Raw genomic sequence first — 15,120 nt, 5'->3', positions numbered from 1 at the left:
TTAATGTCACAAGTTTTTAGGTCATGTTATGGTTTCATAAATATCTTGCCATGAAGAATTCTACAATTTCCACTAGAATCCTTCACAACTTTCTCCAAATGCATTTTGCTTTCCCCGAAATGTATTCCTGATTATTTTTCCACAGCAGATATAAAGCTTTTTCTTTTTAAAGGCTGATCTGGAGAAATATAAATTTACAGGACAATGTTTTTGAAATGCAAAAATAAACTGAGGGGATGAAAGCAGATACATTTGTAGTCCAACCCTTAGACAATTACAACTCCCCAAAGCGAGTAAGTCTCTTATTGTAAATGTCCTACAACACCTTAAGGAATACTGTACAATTTAGAATCAAGCCAGGGTCAAAAATAGTTTCTACGGTAAGTGTATTTTTCTACCATCACTATTACTACTACTCTAAAATTCCTACTATAATGCTGTTAGAATTAAGGAGAAATTTCCTGACACTGAGAACAATTAATCAGTGGAACAACTTGCCTCCAGAAGTTGTGAATGTTCCAACACTGGAAATTTTTAAGAAGAGATTGGACAACCACTTGCCTGAAATGGTATAGGGCTTTCTGCTTGAGCAGGGGGTTGGACTAGAAGATCTCCAAGGTCCCCTCCAACTTTGTTATTCTGTTGATCTGATGTTTTGTTAATAGCTAAAAACCAGTGATACACAAATGCAGCATAAGCCCTAAAATACGATTAATAATGCCTAGGTTTCTTTCAAGAACTTCTCAGATTTTTTAATATACACGATGGGGCTCCATTGTATATAGGTTGTTGCCAGTGGTGGAATTCAGCCAGTTTGCACCTATTTGGGAGACCCGGTTGTTAACTTTCTAAGCAGCTCGGAGAACCGGTTGCTGAAAGAAATATCCTTTTGTTTTTTTCCACTTTACAGGGCTAATCCTGTAAGGAAGGCAGGAAGGAAACATTCTGGTGTTGTTTCTAGCCTCATCTTTATTGTCCTGCTTACAGAAACTGCCTCTCCGGTTAACCCTGATTACATTGTAACAGCTAAGGCGAAGCGCCCATCGTGGGTAAAATGAGAACCCAGATTGTTGGGGGCAATATGCCGACTGTGTAAACCACTTAGAGAGGGCTGTAAATCACTGTAAAGTGGTCTGTAAGTCTAAGTGTATTGCTATTAACCAAAGACTGTCTCATTTCTTTTGTCTGTTTTTAAAGAATTTATTGCACGTTGCATCACAAACATTTTCTCTTGCCAAATCATGAGATTTGCAAATTCGGCGTGCTAATTTCACTGCTGTTTCCACCACTAGTGTTGTGCAAGCCCAGGCGAGCCAGGGAGTGCAAGAGCGTTTGTTGGTGTCCATGAGACAGCGGGTGGTGGGCCTCACCGAGGTTACTCATCAGGCCGTTCGACATCAGGCAGTGGGTGATGGAATTGCAGTGAGTCAACTTCTCTTCCCAAAACTGTTTATACAGTTCCTGCATTTCCTTTTCCATGTGTTTGTTAAGCAACGAGTTAGAAAGGGGCTCCTTGTGGGGAGCCAGGCTGTTCTCCCCAACGTCATCCCCGGGCCCCACCTTTAGCACCCTGGGTTTCTGTAACGGGAAGGGAGCATCTAAGGGGAGGTCTGTAGACAGGAACACGGGACCAGACAATTCGTTGTAAGTCTGGTACATGAAGCAGCCGGAATCACATTGTGTATGATCAGCGATATGATCTCCTCCAATATGCAGATCGGGATAATTCTGATAAAGACTTTGGCATGACCAAGATCTGTACAAATCCAGATCTTTCCCACAGTGCTGCTCTTGAACTGGTAAGCGCTGAGGAACAGACAGGGGCATTTTCTGGATTTTGTTCCTTGGGGCATCTTGTCCAGGGATCTGCTGATGACTTTTTGGATCCATGTTCCCACCACCAGTTGCGTCCTGATTAGATTCCGTAAAGAGCTGTTCGTTTTCATCCGTATTTGCCAACTGGCTTTGCCAAGTTTCTTGTCCGACAGGTTTCAGCAACTGGCTTTGATGGGAGTCAAAAAGCTCACCTTTATAGGCAAAGACAGTTATGAAGCTTTCTGCCAGCATGGTGGCTCAGAAGACGGACCTTCAAAAAGACTATGCAGAGCAAATGCCTTTAAAAAAAAATACACAGAGAAGTTATTTAGAGAAGGAAAGAGAAAACAAATTCAGTTGCTTAATTCATTGTACCTCGGTTAAGACAGCAGCAAAATATCCTCAGCCTTCTTTAAACCAAGATCTTCCTGGTTTATTAGATTCCAGAATTCCCACATCAGCATGGTCAGCGTGTAGGAATTCTGGAATTTATAGTCTAAAACAGTGGTAGTCAACCTGGTCCCCACTGCCCACTAGTGGGTGTTCCAGCTTTCATGGTGGGCGGTAGGGGTTTGCTGTAACTCTGCTTTATAAATTTTATAAAGTAAAGTTACTTCCCTACTTTATAAATCACCATTACTGTGGAACCGGTGGGCGGTTAGAAAATTTTACTACTAACAGAGATACGAAAGTGGGCGGTAGGTATAAAAAGGTTGGCTACCCTTGGTCTAAAACATCTGGAAAGCGTCTCTTACAGCGATTAAATTTTGGCTCTTCCTTTTCTGCGCTGCCCTTATGCTAAGCAAAACATATTCTCTAATCCCAATAATTTGGCAAGCCATTGCAAAACACCAGAAAGATAAGAAGGAACATTAGAGAACCAGGTTGTTCTAAGTTATCCAGAAAAAACACTTAGAGAACTATTCAGTGGCTCAAAATACACTGAAAATGATTTATAGTTAAGCAAGCAAATAAAAAAGTATCCGTCTGTGGATATTGACTCCTGATTCCTTTGGCTGAGATCATACATTCTAAACCATGAACTATGGTTTGTAGATCATGATGGTTGGATTCACACAACATGGTATAGCCTACGCAGGAAGAATTTGCTCACAAATTGGATCACAATTGGTTTAGCTAGATGGGTGAAAACTCTTACAGAGGACGTTTGCTTTGCTTTAGCTCAATGCATTCTATGAATCCATATTATGATTTGTAGATTGTATTTTGTCAGGGTAATTTAATAGCTGACCAGCTGCTGTAACGCTGTCAACCAAGATGATATAAGTCAGCAGGGTTACTTCCGCTCTACATGGGGCAGCCCTTGAAGAGTGTTCGGAGACTCCAGCTGGTCCAGAATGCAGCCGCGCGAGCGATTGTGGGTGCACCCCGGTACACCCACGTTACACCTATCCTCCGCGAGCTGCACTGGCTACCTATTGGTCTCCGGATACGCTTCAGGGTGCTAATTATTACTTATAAAGCCCTACATTGGACCTGGGTACTTGAGAGACCGCCTTCTGCCGATTACCTCCCACAGACCCATTCGATCCCACAGATTAGGCCTCCTCCGTATTCCATCTGCCAGCCAATGTCGGCTGGCGACTACTCGGAGGAGAGCCTTCTCTGTGGCTGCCCTGGCCCTTTGGAATGAGCTCCCCGTGGAGATTCAGACACTCTCCACCCTTCAGGCCTTCCGGACGGCCGTGAAGACCTGGCTGTCCCAGCAAGCCTGGGGTTGAGTTCCCCCCACCACTCGAATCTGCTGTGTCTGTTGTGCTTTTAAACTGTTTGTATTGTCTGATTGTCTTTGTCTTATTTTTTGTAATTTCCCCTCCCTTGGCTTTGTTCAGCCGCCCTGAGTCCCTTCAGGGAATAGGGCAGCCTACAAATTGAATAAAATCCAAATCAAATTTAAGAATCTGTATATATAAGGGAAGCCATGTGAGGGTCTCTCTCTCTTTCTCTCTCTCTCTCTCTCTCTCTCTCTCTCTCCCTCTCTCTCTTTCTCCCTCCCTCCTCCTCCTCCTCCTCCTATATCTCCCTCCTTACATTCTATCTCCATTGTGGTTCCCCATGTAGAGTTGAAGATTGATTGAATGCCTGGTATTTGCCTAACACGTGTATGTATGTATATATAAGTCTTGTATATAAACCACTGTTTGAAAGACAAAACCTCTGTGTACTGTATTTTACTCCTGGGTTGACTCAAAATAGTAGTCACGCTGTGCGCACTCTGACGTATTTTACATCTTAGTCTGCCACACAGACACCCATCTGACTGCAGCTTGTTCAAGAAAAGCTGATTAAGGAATAGCAATAGCAATAGCAGTAGACTTATATACCGCTTCATAGGCCTTTCAGGCCTCTCTAAGCGGTTTACAGAGAGTCAGCATATTGCCCCCAACAATCTGGGTCCTCATTACTCAGGAAGTAATGTTTGATGCAATGTATATGCTGTTTAGCCTCTGATTCATTTTCCTTAACTGCGTTCCTATTTCTTCTCCTTTTTCAAGGAATTAGAAAGTTGGTACATCAATTTCTTTTATCAGCAAAACCTACAAGTCAGTCAAATTAGAGTTTCTTCTTTAGAAGAGAAAAGTTGAAGCTCAAGGTTGAACTCTGGGCTCTTTGTGCTCTCTCCGCTTGGTTGTTTTCTTACTGACCACGTTTCATTACCAAACTAGGTAGTATCATCAATGCTAGAAGGAAGTGGGGAGTTGCTCTCTTTTTATATATTAGTGGTTTGCACTGTCAGAAAACAAAATAGGAAACAAGAAGACCAAAACATTTTCCCACCAACCATTAACACCCAGATAAGGACAGATTAATACCAAGAGTATTAGTACCAACAAACAAATAGTAATAAATACTCCAATCAAGTAACTACTAACTCAGACAAACAAACAGTAAACAACAGCCCTTGAGTTGGATCACTGAAGATGTTACCTAGTTTGGTATGGAAAAATCTGTAAGAAAACAACCAAGTTCAGAGACCACCAAGGACCTCTCAGTTTCTTCTTTGCTGTAATAATTTCCTTCGGGTATTTATGAAAAGAGGATAAATATGTCCATTCAGTCCAGAATTGCTATTTAATTTAATAACTTACTATTTTTAACTCTCACGCCTCGTTTATTGTGAGTCTCATTTCTCAAAAAGAAAAAGGTTAACAGGAAATTGTGGTTGAGCATATGAGGCTCACCCAAACCATGTCCCACATCTTAAGTGCCTCTCAACCCCGATCAAAATTTTCTCAACTTGTCTTTTCTGCAGAACACACAGAGCAGGCTGAATCTTAAGAGTTATTATAAGGCGTGGAGGAGAGTGGGGGAGCAAAATATAAACCCTCCAGATGAATTTCCACATTTCTTACAGATGTTTTACCTTGGCCCATTCTAGATCTCACCTGAATTATTCTCACGATAGATTTAATAGAATAAAAGAATTGGAAGGGACCTTGGAGGTCTTCTAGCCCAGCCCCCTGCTCAAGCACAATTATACAATTATAATTATACAATTCCAGACAAAAGGGCTGTCCAATCTCTTCTTAAAAGCTCACCCAAACCATGTCCCACATCCTAAGTGATTCTCGATCCTGATCAAAATTTTCTCAACTTGGTGCCTTGTTCTGAAATCACTACAAGTTTACCCAAGTTGTGTAAAGTCCTGCAAGTTAAATAACCCCAATGAATTATTTTTCTAGGCCCAATTTTATACAACAGCCTTTTCTTCCAATTCTGGGTGGCTTAAAATAAAATTAAAAAAACACGTAATAAACGTATAAAAAGAACTGCAACATTAATAAATATTTTTTTAAAAAAAACAATCTAACTGGAAAAAGTGCAAAGAAGAGCAAAGAAGATAATTAAAAGCCTGGAGACTAAAACATATAAAGAACAGTTGCAGGATTTGTGTTTGGCTAGTCTAGAGAAAAGAAGGACTAAAGAGTGACATGATAGCAGTATTGCAGTATTTGAGAGGTTGCCACAAAGAGGAGGGGGTGAAATATTCTCCCAAGTACCAGAGGGCAAAACAAGAAACAATGGATGGAAACTGATTAAGGAGAGAAGCACACTGGAATTAAGGAGAATCTTCCTAACAGGGAGGACAATTAACTATTGAAACAGCTTGCATTCAGAAGTTGTGGGTGCTGCATGGAGGTTTTTAAGAAAAGACTGGACAGCCACCAGTCTGAAATGGTATAGGATCACCTATTTGAGCAGGGGGAGGGGGTGGATTAGAAGACCTCCAAGGTCCCTTCCAGCTCTATTCTGATTCTGTTTCTTTTACAATCTATAAATAAAAGCGTAGCTGCCATAAAAACAAGTTGGAAGGTCTCTTGAAGAGGATTATTTTTGTCACGTCCAGAAAGATCATCAGGATGGGGGCAGACTAAATTTGGAGGGGAGAATACTATAGTCCAGAGGGAGGGGACCACTTGTGTGAATATTTCCACCTGTTTTGTTTCAAGGTGCAAAGAGTGCAGAGAAGAGCAACAAAGATGATTAGGGGACTGGAGACTAAAACATATGAAGAACGGTTGCAGGAACAGGGTATGTCTAGTTTAATGAAAAGAAGGACTAGGGGAGACATGATGGCAGTGTTCCAATATCTCAGGGGTTGCCACAAAGAAGAGGGAGTAAAACTATTCTCCAAGGGTAGAAACTACCCTCTCTGAGGGTAGAACAAGAAGCAATGGGTGGAAACTAATCAAGGAGAGAAGCAACTTAGAACTAAGGAGAAATTTCCTGACAGTGAGAACAATTAATCAGTGGAACAGCTTGCCTCCAGAAGTTGTGAATGCCCCAACACTGGAAGTCTTTAAGAAGATGTTGGATAACCATTTGTCTGGAACTGTATAGGATTTCCTGCTTAGGCCGGGGGGTTGGACTAGAAGACCTCCAAGGTCCCTTCCAACTCTGCTATTGTATTGCATTATAAGATGAGTATCCTCTATGACACTGCCTAGTTGGGCAGATTCTGTATAATTTGTTTTAAATTTACCCATAGTCCAAGCGATAAAGCCATACTCTGTAGGTCATCACTAAAATATTGCAGGAAATTCTACAGTATTGTCTCTTGGCAAAAGGTTTAACGTGTTATCTCTCCACGTTAGTTTACCCCAGATAAACTATAGGAGACAGGGTGCAGAGATAGATTTTGTACAATATTAAAATAATATAATCCAAGAAGGTAAAACAGTAGGGGTATGATTTTCAGCTAAGCTTAGATTTATATTTGTCCCCAAGCCTTTTTTGCATCCATGTGATACTGCCTGTATATATTACGTTGCAAAAAAAAATTAAAAAAAGATTTTAAAACATTCATTCCAAAAATGTCACTATTACTTGCAAATCTTACCATGAACTACCATACATTAACCAATGGGAACTCAAATTGTCATAGTTTGGGGCTATCTCAAGGTGGCCCCTTCAGCAAAACATATTCCCAATTACATTTTGGTTTGTTTATTTGTATTTATTTCTTAAATGTATTCCTCCCATCTGACTAGCAAGCAATTCTGAGAGGCTTGCAAAAAATGCCCTGGATTATAGCCTTAACATATTTTAAATTACATAAAACGTTAACCTCCCTGTGTTTGCAATAAACGTACCTTTGCTGATTACATGCTTTGTGGGATCAGGAGGGAAAACGGCCACAAAATAGAGACAAGGATGATTCCTTTCTGAACTTTTTTCAAAGATTGCCCAGATGTTCTACTCTCTACAAGTCATGCTTGAATCTCTGGGATTCTGCAATGTTCAAGCATTTAACAACAAGTCACTGCCAGTGAGGGGGGAGGGAAATCTCTGTGGCCACCCCTCCTGCGATAGTAAATCCAAAAAAGGATCTGACTTTTAAAAATTTTATTGTGTAATGAGGCAGATAAGTGCTGTTCTCTTGTAACTGATACAATTTGCGGAACTGCACAGGAAAGAGGAAGTACAACTTAACTAGGAAAACGAAAATGTACCATATTTTTCGGAGTATAAGATGCACCAAGGTTTTGAAGAGGCATTTTTTTAAAAAAGTAGATAGGTAGAGGAATAGACAGGGTGAGAAAGAAAGAGAAATACATTAGGTAGGGAGGGAGAGAGAGTGGTAGTTAGGTAGTTAGGTAGATAGGTAGATAAAGGGATGGATGGATGGATGGATGGATGGATGGATGGATGGATGGATGGATGGATAGATAGATAGATAGATAGATAGATAGATAGATAGATAGATAGATAGATAGATAGATAGATAGATAGATAGATAGATAGATAGATAGATAGATAGATAGATAGATAGATATAGAGATATAGATATAGATATAGAAATATAGTAGATAGGTAGGGAGAGAGAGTAGTTAGTAGATAGATAAAGGGATAGAGAGAGAAATAGAGATATACAGTAGGTAGGTAGAGGGATAGAGAGAAAGAGAGAGAGAGAGAGAGTAGATAGGTAGGGAGAGAGAGAGAGTAGTTAGTTAGTTAGTTAGTTAGTTAGGTAGGTAGGTAGGTAGGTAGGTAGGTAAAGGGATAGAGAGAAAGAGAGAGAGAGAGTGAGTAGATAGGTAGGGAGAGAGAGAGAGTAGTTAGTTAGTTAGTTAGTTAGTTAGTTAGTTAGTTAGGTAGGTAGGTAGGTAGGTAGGTAGGTAGGTAGGTAGGTAGGTAAAGGGATAGAGAGAAAGAGAGAGAGAAATACAGTAGTAGGTAGGGAGAGAGTGTGTGTGTAGGTAGGTAGGTAGATAGAGGGATAGAGAGAGAGAAATAGAGAGAGAGGGAAATACAGTAGATAGGTAAGTTTTTCGGCTGGCACAGCACTTGATCAATTTAATTCTCATCAATCAGTTGAAGAGCTTTCCAAAAGGAAAAAAAAGTTTTTGCACTCTGCAAACCTTCCAACAACAGCCCGTTTTTTCACGAAAATGGGCCTGTGTTTTTTTTTCCCCAAATAAAAGGCATGAATAGCCTTGGGGGGGGGGGGGTGTTGCAGAATATTCCTGCAACTGTTCATTATGTTTTAACTTTGTTGCTCTTCTCTGCGCTTCAACATATTTTTTAAAACTGGATGCAGTATTCCAAGTGCGGTTTTACCTGTAGACCATACCACCTTAGTTATAGCTCACTATTTTATTCATTATGGTTTAATACCAGGTTTGCTATAACAAGCTTAGGGCAAATCATGGTTTCCTAGTTACAGGCTTCTATTCTATTCTATTCTTCTTTCCTCTATTCTCTTCTCTTCGATCCCCAAAACATGTCTGGCCTCCTCTCCCCTGAATCTCAGATCTCCTGCATTGGCCAGAACTCCCAGGCAGTCTCGGTGCTGGACTCCAGCTCCTACCATTCCCTTCTTGCTAGCCGGGATGCGCAAGCATCGCAACACCGACCTCTTAAAGGTCCACAAGAGAGGGAGAAAAAAAAAGTCTATTTCCGTCTGATGGCCTTTGCAGGAACACAGTTCCCCGCCGGCCCGCAAGGGGCGCAGAAGAACAATACCAGGGAAAGGAGAGACCGGGGAGGGGGGCGGGCTGCTCTTTGAGTGGCAGCGCGAGTGACCACTCTGAACGGCCGAGCCTCGCTGGCGGTTGTGTTCTCATAGCAACGGCGGGCCCAGGGCGAGCATGGCCGCCCTTCGAGTGTATTACACCAGCGTGACGGGCTCCAGGGAGGTGAGGGGCAGCCTGGGGGAGCGACCGCGCCCGAGAGCTCCTTACAAGCCGGGCTACTTGGGAGGGCGAGCCGCCCCGAACCTTTCTGCAACCCGTCGCCCTCCGAGAGTGCGGAGACTACAGGACCCATTATCCCCAGCGCCTTCCTTGTGGCTGAGATTGCAGGTCCCCTTCCCTCCAGAGACGTGTGGACCACAATTCCAGTCATTCTCAGCGCCCTTCGCCTGCCTGGGAACTGCGAGCCCTTCCCGGTGCCCCTGGGATCATAACTCCCATTATTCCCAGCCAAGTTGTGGGATCACATAACATTATTCCCAGCGCCGTCTGGAAGGTCTCAGGACTACAAAACCCAGTGGTTCTCCAAGGCTCTGGGATCCCAACTCCTATCGCTCTCCATGTGTTGTAACCACAACCTCATCTATTCTCCATACTCTGGGATCACAATTCGCATCACTAAAAGAAGGGGGGAAGGATTATGGGAATGTTTCTTTTCCCATTTGTGGAAAGGTAAAATAAGCTCAGTATTAGGAAGGAAGGAAGCGGAAGGAAAAGAGAAGGAAGGAGGAGGAAGGAAAAGGGAAGGAAGAAAAAAACAAATGGGGGAACCCTGCCAACCCAGCATCTCTTTTATGTCTTGGAACTACAAGCTTCAGTGCCCTTCCAAAGGCTTGGATCACAGCTCCCATCACTCTCAGCCACCTTAACATCCTTTGCGTGTCTCTGGAATACAAGTCCCAGTAGCATTCCAGAGACCTCATGGATCACACTACCATCACTCCCAGCCATCCAAGCATCCATTGTGTCCCTTGGAAATACAAGCCCAAGTACCCTTCCAAAGATTGGGATCCCAATTCCCATCCCCCCCCAGCATCTTTCATTGAGTGTTGAAGTACAACCCTTGGACCGCCAACTCCCATCACCTCAGGCTGGAAATGCTGATCCATCTCTGGGGATGGGGGCATCCTGAGTAAGGGGAGAGAGACAGGGAAGTGGATTCCCCAGACAGACTATTTTGAATTCAAAAGATCAATAAAAGGCTTGCAATGAGATCAGTGTTGGGTAAGGGCTCTGAAATGCACAAACTCTGGTCTGCAAGGATGTCTGGAGAAGAGGGGCTCCAGCTCCTTCCCTCTGGGCTTCTTTGGAGCTGCTGAGAATAGAGATGAGACATTCTCGAGCCTTGAATGACAGAGAGCAAACCCCACTCCTTCCTACAGTAGCACTGATCATATTACCTACCCTAGTTGGGTAGTCAAATGTCTGCAAGAAAGCAACCGAGCTCAGAAAGACCAAGGACCACAACAGTTCAACTCAGAGCTACAAATACACTCTTACAATGAAGTAATAAATAATACTCATTGGAACCTTCTTGCAAATCCACTCAAATCCAGCAGCCAACACCAGTCCTAGAAGAGACTTTATATAAGACAGCAAACCCCACTTTCTTCTAGCACTGATGCTGTTACCTAGTTGAGTATTGAAATGCCTGCAAGGAAACAAACTCAGAGAGCACCAAGAACTCCAGAGCGTTCAAGCCTGAGTTAAAAATATTACCTTCTATTGGTATCTGGACTGACATTCAATCTATATATCTGATGCATTTCATCTGCCACCTCATTTCTTAGGACTCTAGGCAGTTTACAGATTTAAAGAAGTGCAAGTTGTGCTATCATATGTGTGTGTGTGTGTGTGTGTGTGTGTGTGTGTGTGTGTGTGTGTGTGTGTGTATATAACATTTTATAATTTTACACCAGCGTCTTCCATCTGCTGGAAGCAAAAATAATTCCTAATACAGGCATTCCATTCAAGGCACTTTTTTAACATTCAAAAACTGCCACTCTTAAAAATAGAAACACACAAACTATGGCTCAAAATAAATTAGTTTCAGAAAAATCAATAGAAATAGTACTACAAGAAAGCTATGCCAAGACTAAGACATCAGAAATCTGTAGTTGTCAGAAGCAGTATACAGGGATGGGCAGACTTTCAAAAAGAAACCATTTCTGCACAAGTTTAAAAAATACTAATTAGTTGCCTGGATTGATTCTTTTTCCTGTAGCATAATAAACTAAGTAATTTGTAAGTTTGTACTTCAGGAAATATTCAGGGGATTGTAACCCGTATGTGGCTTTGTTAGCGAATGCACCTTTGTTCTCTATTACCAAACTTTTAATTTAAAAAAGAATCCATTGTGATATAAATAGTGATTTTAACTTGGCAGAGGGCAGGAAGGAGGGAAATGCAAAATTACTAAAATAGAGGAGGGGAATTTGAGTGGGTGGGGGGGAAGGAAGCTGTATTGAAGGGCTGTTCTCAAAAATGGGCATGAACCCCGAGGAAGCTGCATTTTTAGCCCCAGCTAAAGTCACCCACTTTTGAACTAACTTTTTGATATGAAGTTAGCTTCCAGCTCTTCTAACTAAAACCCGGAATCATCCCAAGCGGAGGACTAGGGCAGCCCCATGGTAACACCTGGATTTGAAGTGTTAAGAGATGCTGTCAGATCTGTGACATCCCAAAGTCTCTACCCTCCCTCTTCACCAAAACTGTTGATATCCTATCTAGGTGAAGCAGAGGCAGTCTGAGGTTCTTCGTATTCTGGATGGGAACCGCATGAAGTACCAGTTGGTGGATGTCTCTCTTAGTGAAAGTTTGCTGCAAGAGATGAGGGACAAAGTTGGCAAGGCTGATGCAGTCCCGCCCCAGATCTTTAACGGAGACGAGTATTGCGGGGTAAGGAAAATCAGATTGCGGGAGGCAACCAAATTATGGATTTGGTTATAAGGGCTGGAAAACAAGTTGGACAGCACCAACGGAAGGTGAATAAAAGCACACTTATTCAAAAGGTATTTTGTGTGTGAATATAATGTCTCATTAACCTTCCCTCCCAAAACAAGAAAAAAATCTGGAATTTATTCACTTCCTCCAATTCTTGCTTTTTTTCTTCCCTCATTGGCACCATCTCCAGCCTTTTTCTTCTTCAAACATTAGAATCATCCCCCGTGCAGGTTACATATTGACTATGCTATTATTTCCAAATGGAAAAAAGGGGTGGAGGGAAGGAAGGATAGGGAAAATAGTGTGTGTGAACTACATTACATCAATGAGCTGTTAGTCATCCAAAGTGCACAAAAGAACCAAACCATGTTCCCATTTTTAGGGCTGACCTACCAATCAGATTTGCAGAAGGGTAAGTTGTCCCTAGACAAGGTCAGTTAGTTTCATTTTTGATTGGAAAAAAATCTTGTATGTAGCAGAAATCGCATATTTTACCATCTTCTGACAAAAAAAGTTTGTCCCACCATAGAGTTTTCTTTTCTGCTTTCTCCTTCCAACAATCCAAATGAGCAAATTAAGGTTGATAAAGAGTTCTCAGACCATGGTAACCTATAGTATGGTTGCATTCAGTGTAGCATATTCTTTGAATCTCGTTAACAAATCATGATTAAATGTGATTTCTATAGTCAGTGAGTGATTGGCATAATCCAGTGACTTTAGGAATGGAATGGCCATTTGAATCTAGGATAAACAGATTCAGGCTCAGCAGTAACAGCATTCTGAAGAAAAGTGACGTCCAGCGGAATGTGACTTTCATCCCAGTGCCCTTCTGCTTTCTTAACTCAGTTAACTTCTATCTTTTGTATTTGTTTCAGGACTTTGAGATGCTGTATGAAGCAACTGAAAATGAAGAAGTTAAGAAATTCCTTAAGGTAGCAGCTGTAGATAGAATGGGGAAAAATGTGGCAACAATTTGAAGATGTTCCTTTATATGTGTTCAATGCTTAAACCATTTTTTTAAAAAAAAAGTTTAGATGAAACAGGAATTTTGTATGTCAAAGAAATTCAGCTCCCTGTGAAAAACATGGGAATTGCAAAGAAGTAATGTCCACTCTTTCAGCTTTTTGTATAAGGTTTACTTTGAGGATAAGGCAGTAACACCTTTCTCTGACAGTAGAACACAAAAAGTGAGCCATTACTTTTCTGGTAGCTGGGTGGACACACTGTTAAACACACCAACTTGAAATCTCTCCTATCAGATAGAAGGATTTTGACTCATTTAAAACGCCAGAGTGAAAGTCCTAATGAAACATATCTTTTGAAGTTGTGACTTCAGATACCGTTATTATCTGGATGAATAAAATAATAACGTAAAGTTACTTAGAGCTGTCCTGTTTTCTTTGAGGACATGATTCCTGCAAATGCTTGTGTTGTCTTTAGGTAAAGGTAAGGTAAAGATTCCCCTCACACATATGTACTAGTCATTCCCAACTCTAGAGGGCGGTGTTCATCTCCGTTTCAAAGCCAAAGAGCCAGCGCTGTCCAAAGATGTGTCTGTGGTTATGTGGCCGGCATGACTAAACACCGAAAGTGCACAGGACGCTGTTACCTTCCCACCAAAGTTGGTTCCTATTTTTCTACTTGCATTTTTATGTGCTTTTGAACTGCTAGGTTGGCAGAAGCTGGGACAAGTAACAGGAGCTCACTACGTTACGCAGCACTAGGGATTCGAAGCGCCGAACTACCGATTGACAGGCTCAGCGTCTTAGCCACTGAGCCACCATGTCCTTCCATGTGTTGCCTTTAGGTTGAATCAATCTTTGAACTGATTTGGAAGCAGGGATTTTTTTTTTCTCAAAGTTTTTTTAAAGACATTTCTGTACTGTAAAATCCAAAAATACTGATAGATTCCCTTTGGTTTTCAGTGGTCCCATTTCTGTTGGCTTTTATAACCTCAGTTGCCTATGAGAAGTTATTGCAGATAAAGAAAATGTTAAAAATATAAAGAGGATTCCTAGGCACTAAAAAGCTGGCGATCACCATACCTGAAGCGAAAGCAGCAGTTAAAAAGAACAATGATTGTTTTGAGTGTAAAAGTAGAAAAAAACTATTACGAAATTGCATATTATTATAACAAAACAGCAGAAGATGTGCAGCTTTTATGAATAGATTTCTGGAATTGGAAGCTGGTACAACATCCTCCTTGCCACGATTAAGGTCAACGTAACAGACAAAATGACGATCTATTCAAAAATGTGTGATTCCTATCACATACTTTAAAAAAAATATTTCTGATTGAACTTTCCTAATTCAGAGCCCACGGCCATCATGAAATAGGGAAAAGAAAAGTTTCAAATGAGTTGTGAACTGCTATCATTTAGGAAAAGAAACAGGACTGCCAGCCAAAGAGACTCAAGCACAGTGGGATTATGAGAGAAAAACTGAAGTTATGAATGGATGCCAAGGTCTGATAGACCAGAAGGTGGGTGATCAAAGGCCCAAAGAGGAACTAGCAGAATCCCAGCAAGAACAGACCTCTAGTGCTATTCACAGAGTTGCAAGTTGCCCAAAGGGGCAAGGAATCCTGGTGGCGCAATGGTTAGCATGCACAATTACAGGCAAAACTCTGCCCACAGCCTGGAATTCGATCCTGGTGGGCTCAAGATTGACTCAGCCTTCCATCTTTCCAAGGTTGGTAAAAGGAGGATGACCCAGATTGTTGGGGGGGGGGGGCAACATGCAAATAATGCTGCTATACTGTAAACTGCCTAGAGAGTGCTGTGAAGCGCTATGGGGCGGTATGTAACCCTCACGCTAGCGCTAATTACCATGTAGCAGGCCAAGCAATGGCACTAGTTCAGGTTAG

At 41.8% G+C, this 15,120-nt stretch overlaps 2 protein-coding genes across 2 annotated transcripts; one reads left to right on the top strand and one right to left on the bottom strand.

Annotated features, from left to right (window-relative positions):
* Positions 1-956: 956 nt before the first annotated feature.
* Positions 957-7,760, bottom strand: LOC106540038 (TLR adapter interacting with SLC15A4 on the lysosome). The gene is made up of 2 exons (XM_087727071.1): positions 7,431-7,760; positions 957-2,114 (listed from the first exon to the last, which is right to left on the bottom strand). The coding sequence occupies exon 2, from the start codon at positions 2,065-2,067 to the stop codon at positions 1,240-1,242; it is 828 nt and encodes a 275-aa protein (XP_087583197.1). The 5' UTR covers positions 2,068-2,114; positions 7,431-7,760; the 3' UTR covers positions 957-1,239.
* A 1,647-nt stretch (positions 7,761-9,407) lies between these two features.
* On the top strand, positions 9,408-13,633 carry LOC106540037 (SH3 domain-binding glutamic acid-rich-like protein 3). Its single transcript, XM_014055013.2, has 3 exons — positions 9,408-9,476; positions 12,042-12,209; positions 13,130-13,633. The coding sequence occupies exons 1-3, from the start codon at positions 9,429-9,431 to the stop codon at positions 13,229-13,231; spliced, it is 318 nt and encodes a 105-aa protein (XP_013910488.2). The 5' UTR covers positions 9,408-9,428; the 3' UTR covers positions 13,232-13,633.
* Positions 13,634-15,120: the final 1,487 nt, after the last annotated feature.

This window comes from Thamnophis sirtalis, unplaced genomic scaffold, assembly GCF_051295495.1.
Source record: "Thamnophis sirtalis isolate CommonGarterSnake01/CBP01778 unplaced genomic scaffold, rThaSir2_p1.2 scaffold_13, whole genome shotgun sequence".
Taxonomy (NCBI): domain Eukaryota; kingdom Metazoa; phylum Chordata; class Lepidosauria; order Squamata; family Natricidae; genus Thamnophis; species Thamnophis sirtalis.
Note: the sequence above shows the minus strand (reverse complement) of the source record. Positions and strands in the feature narration are given on the sequence as shown.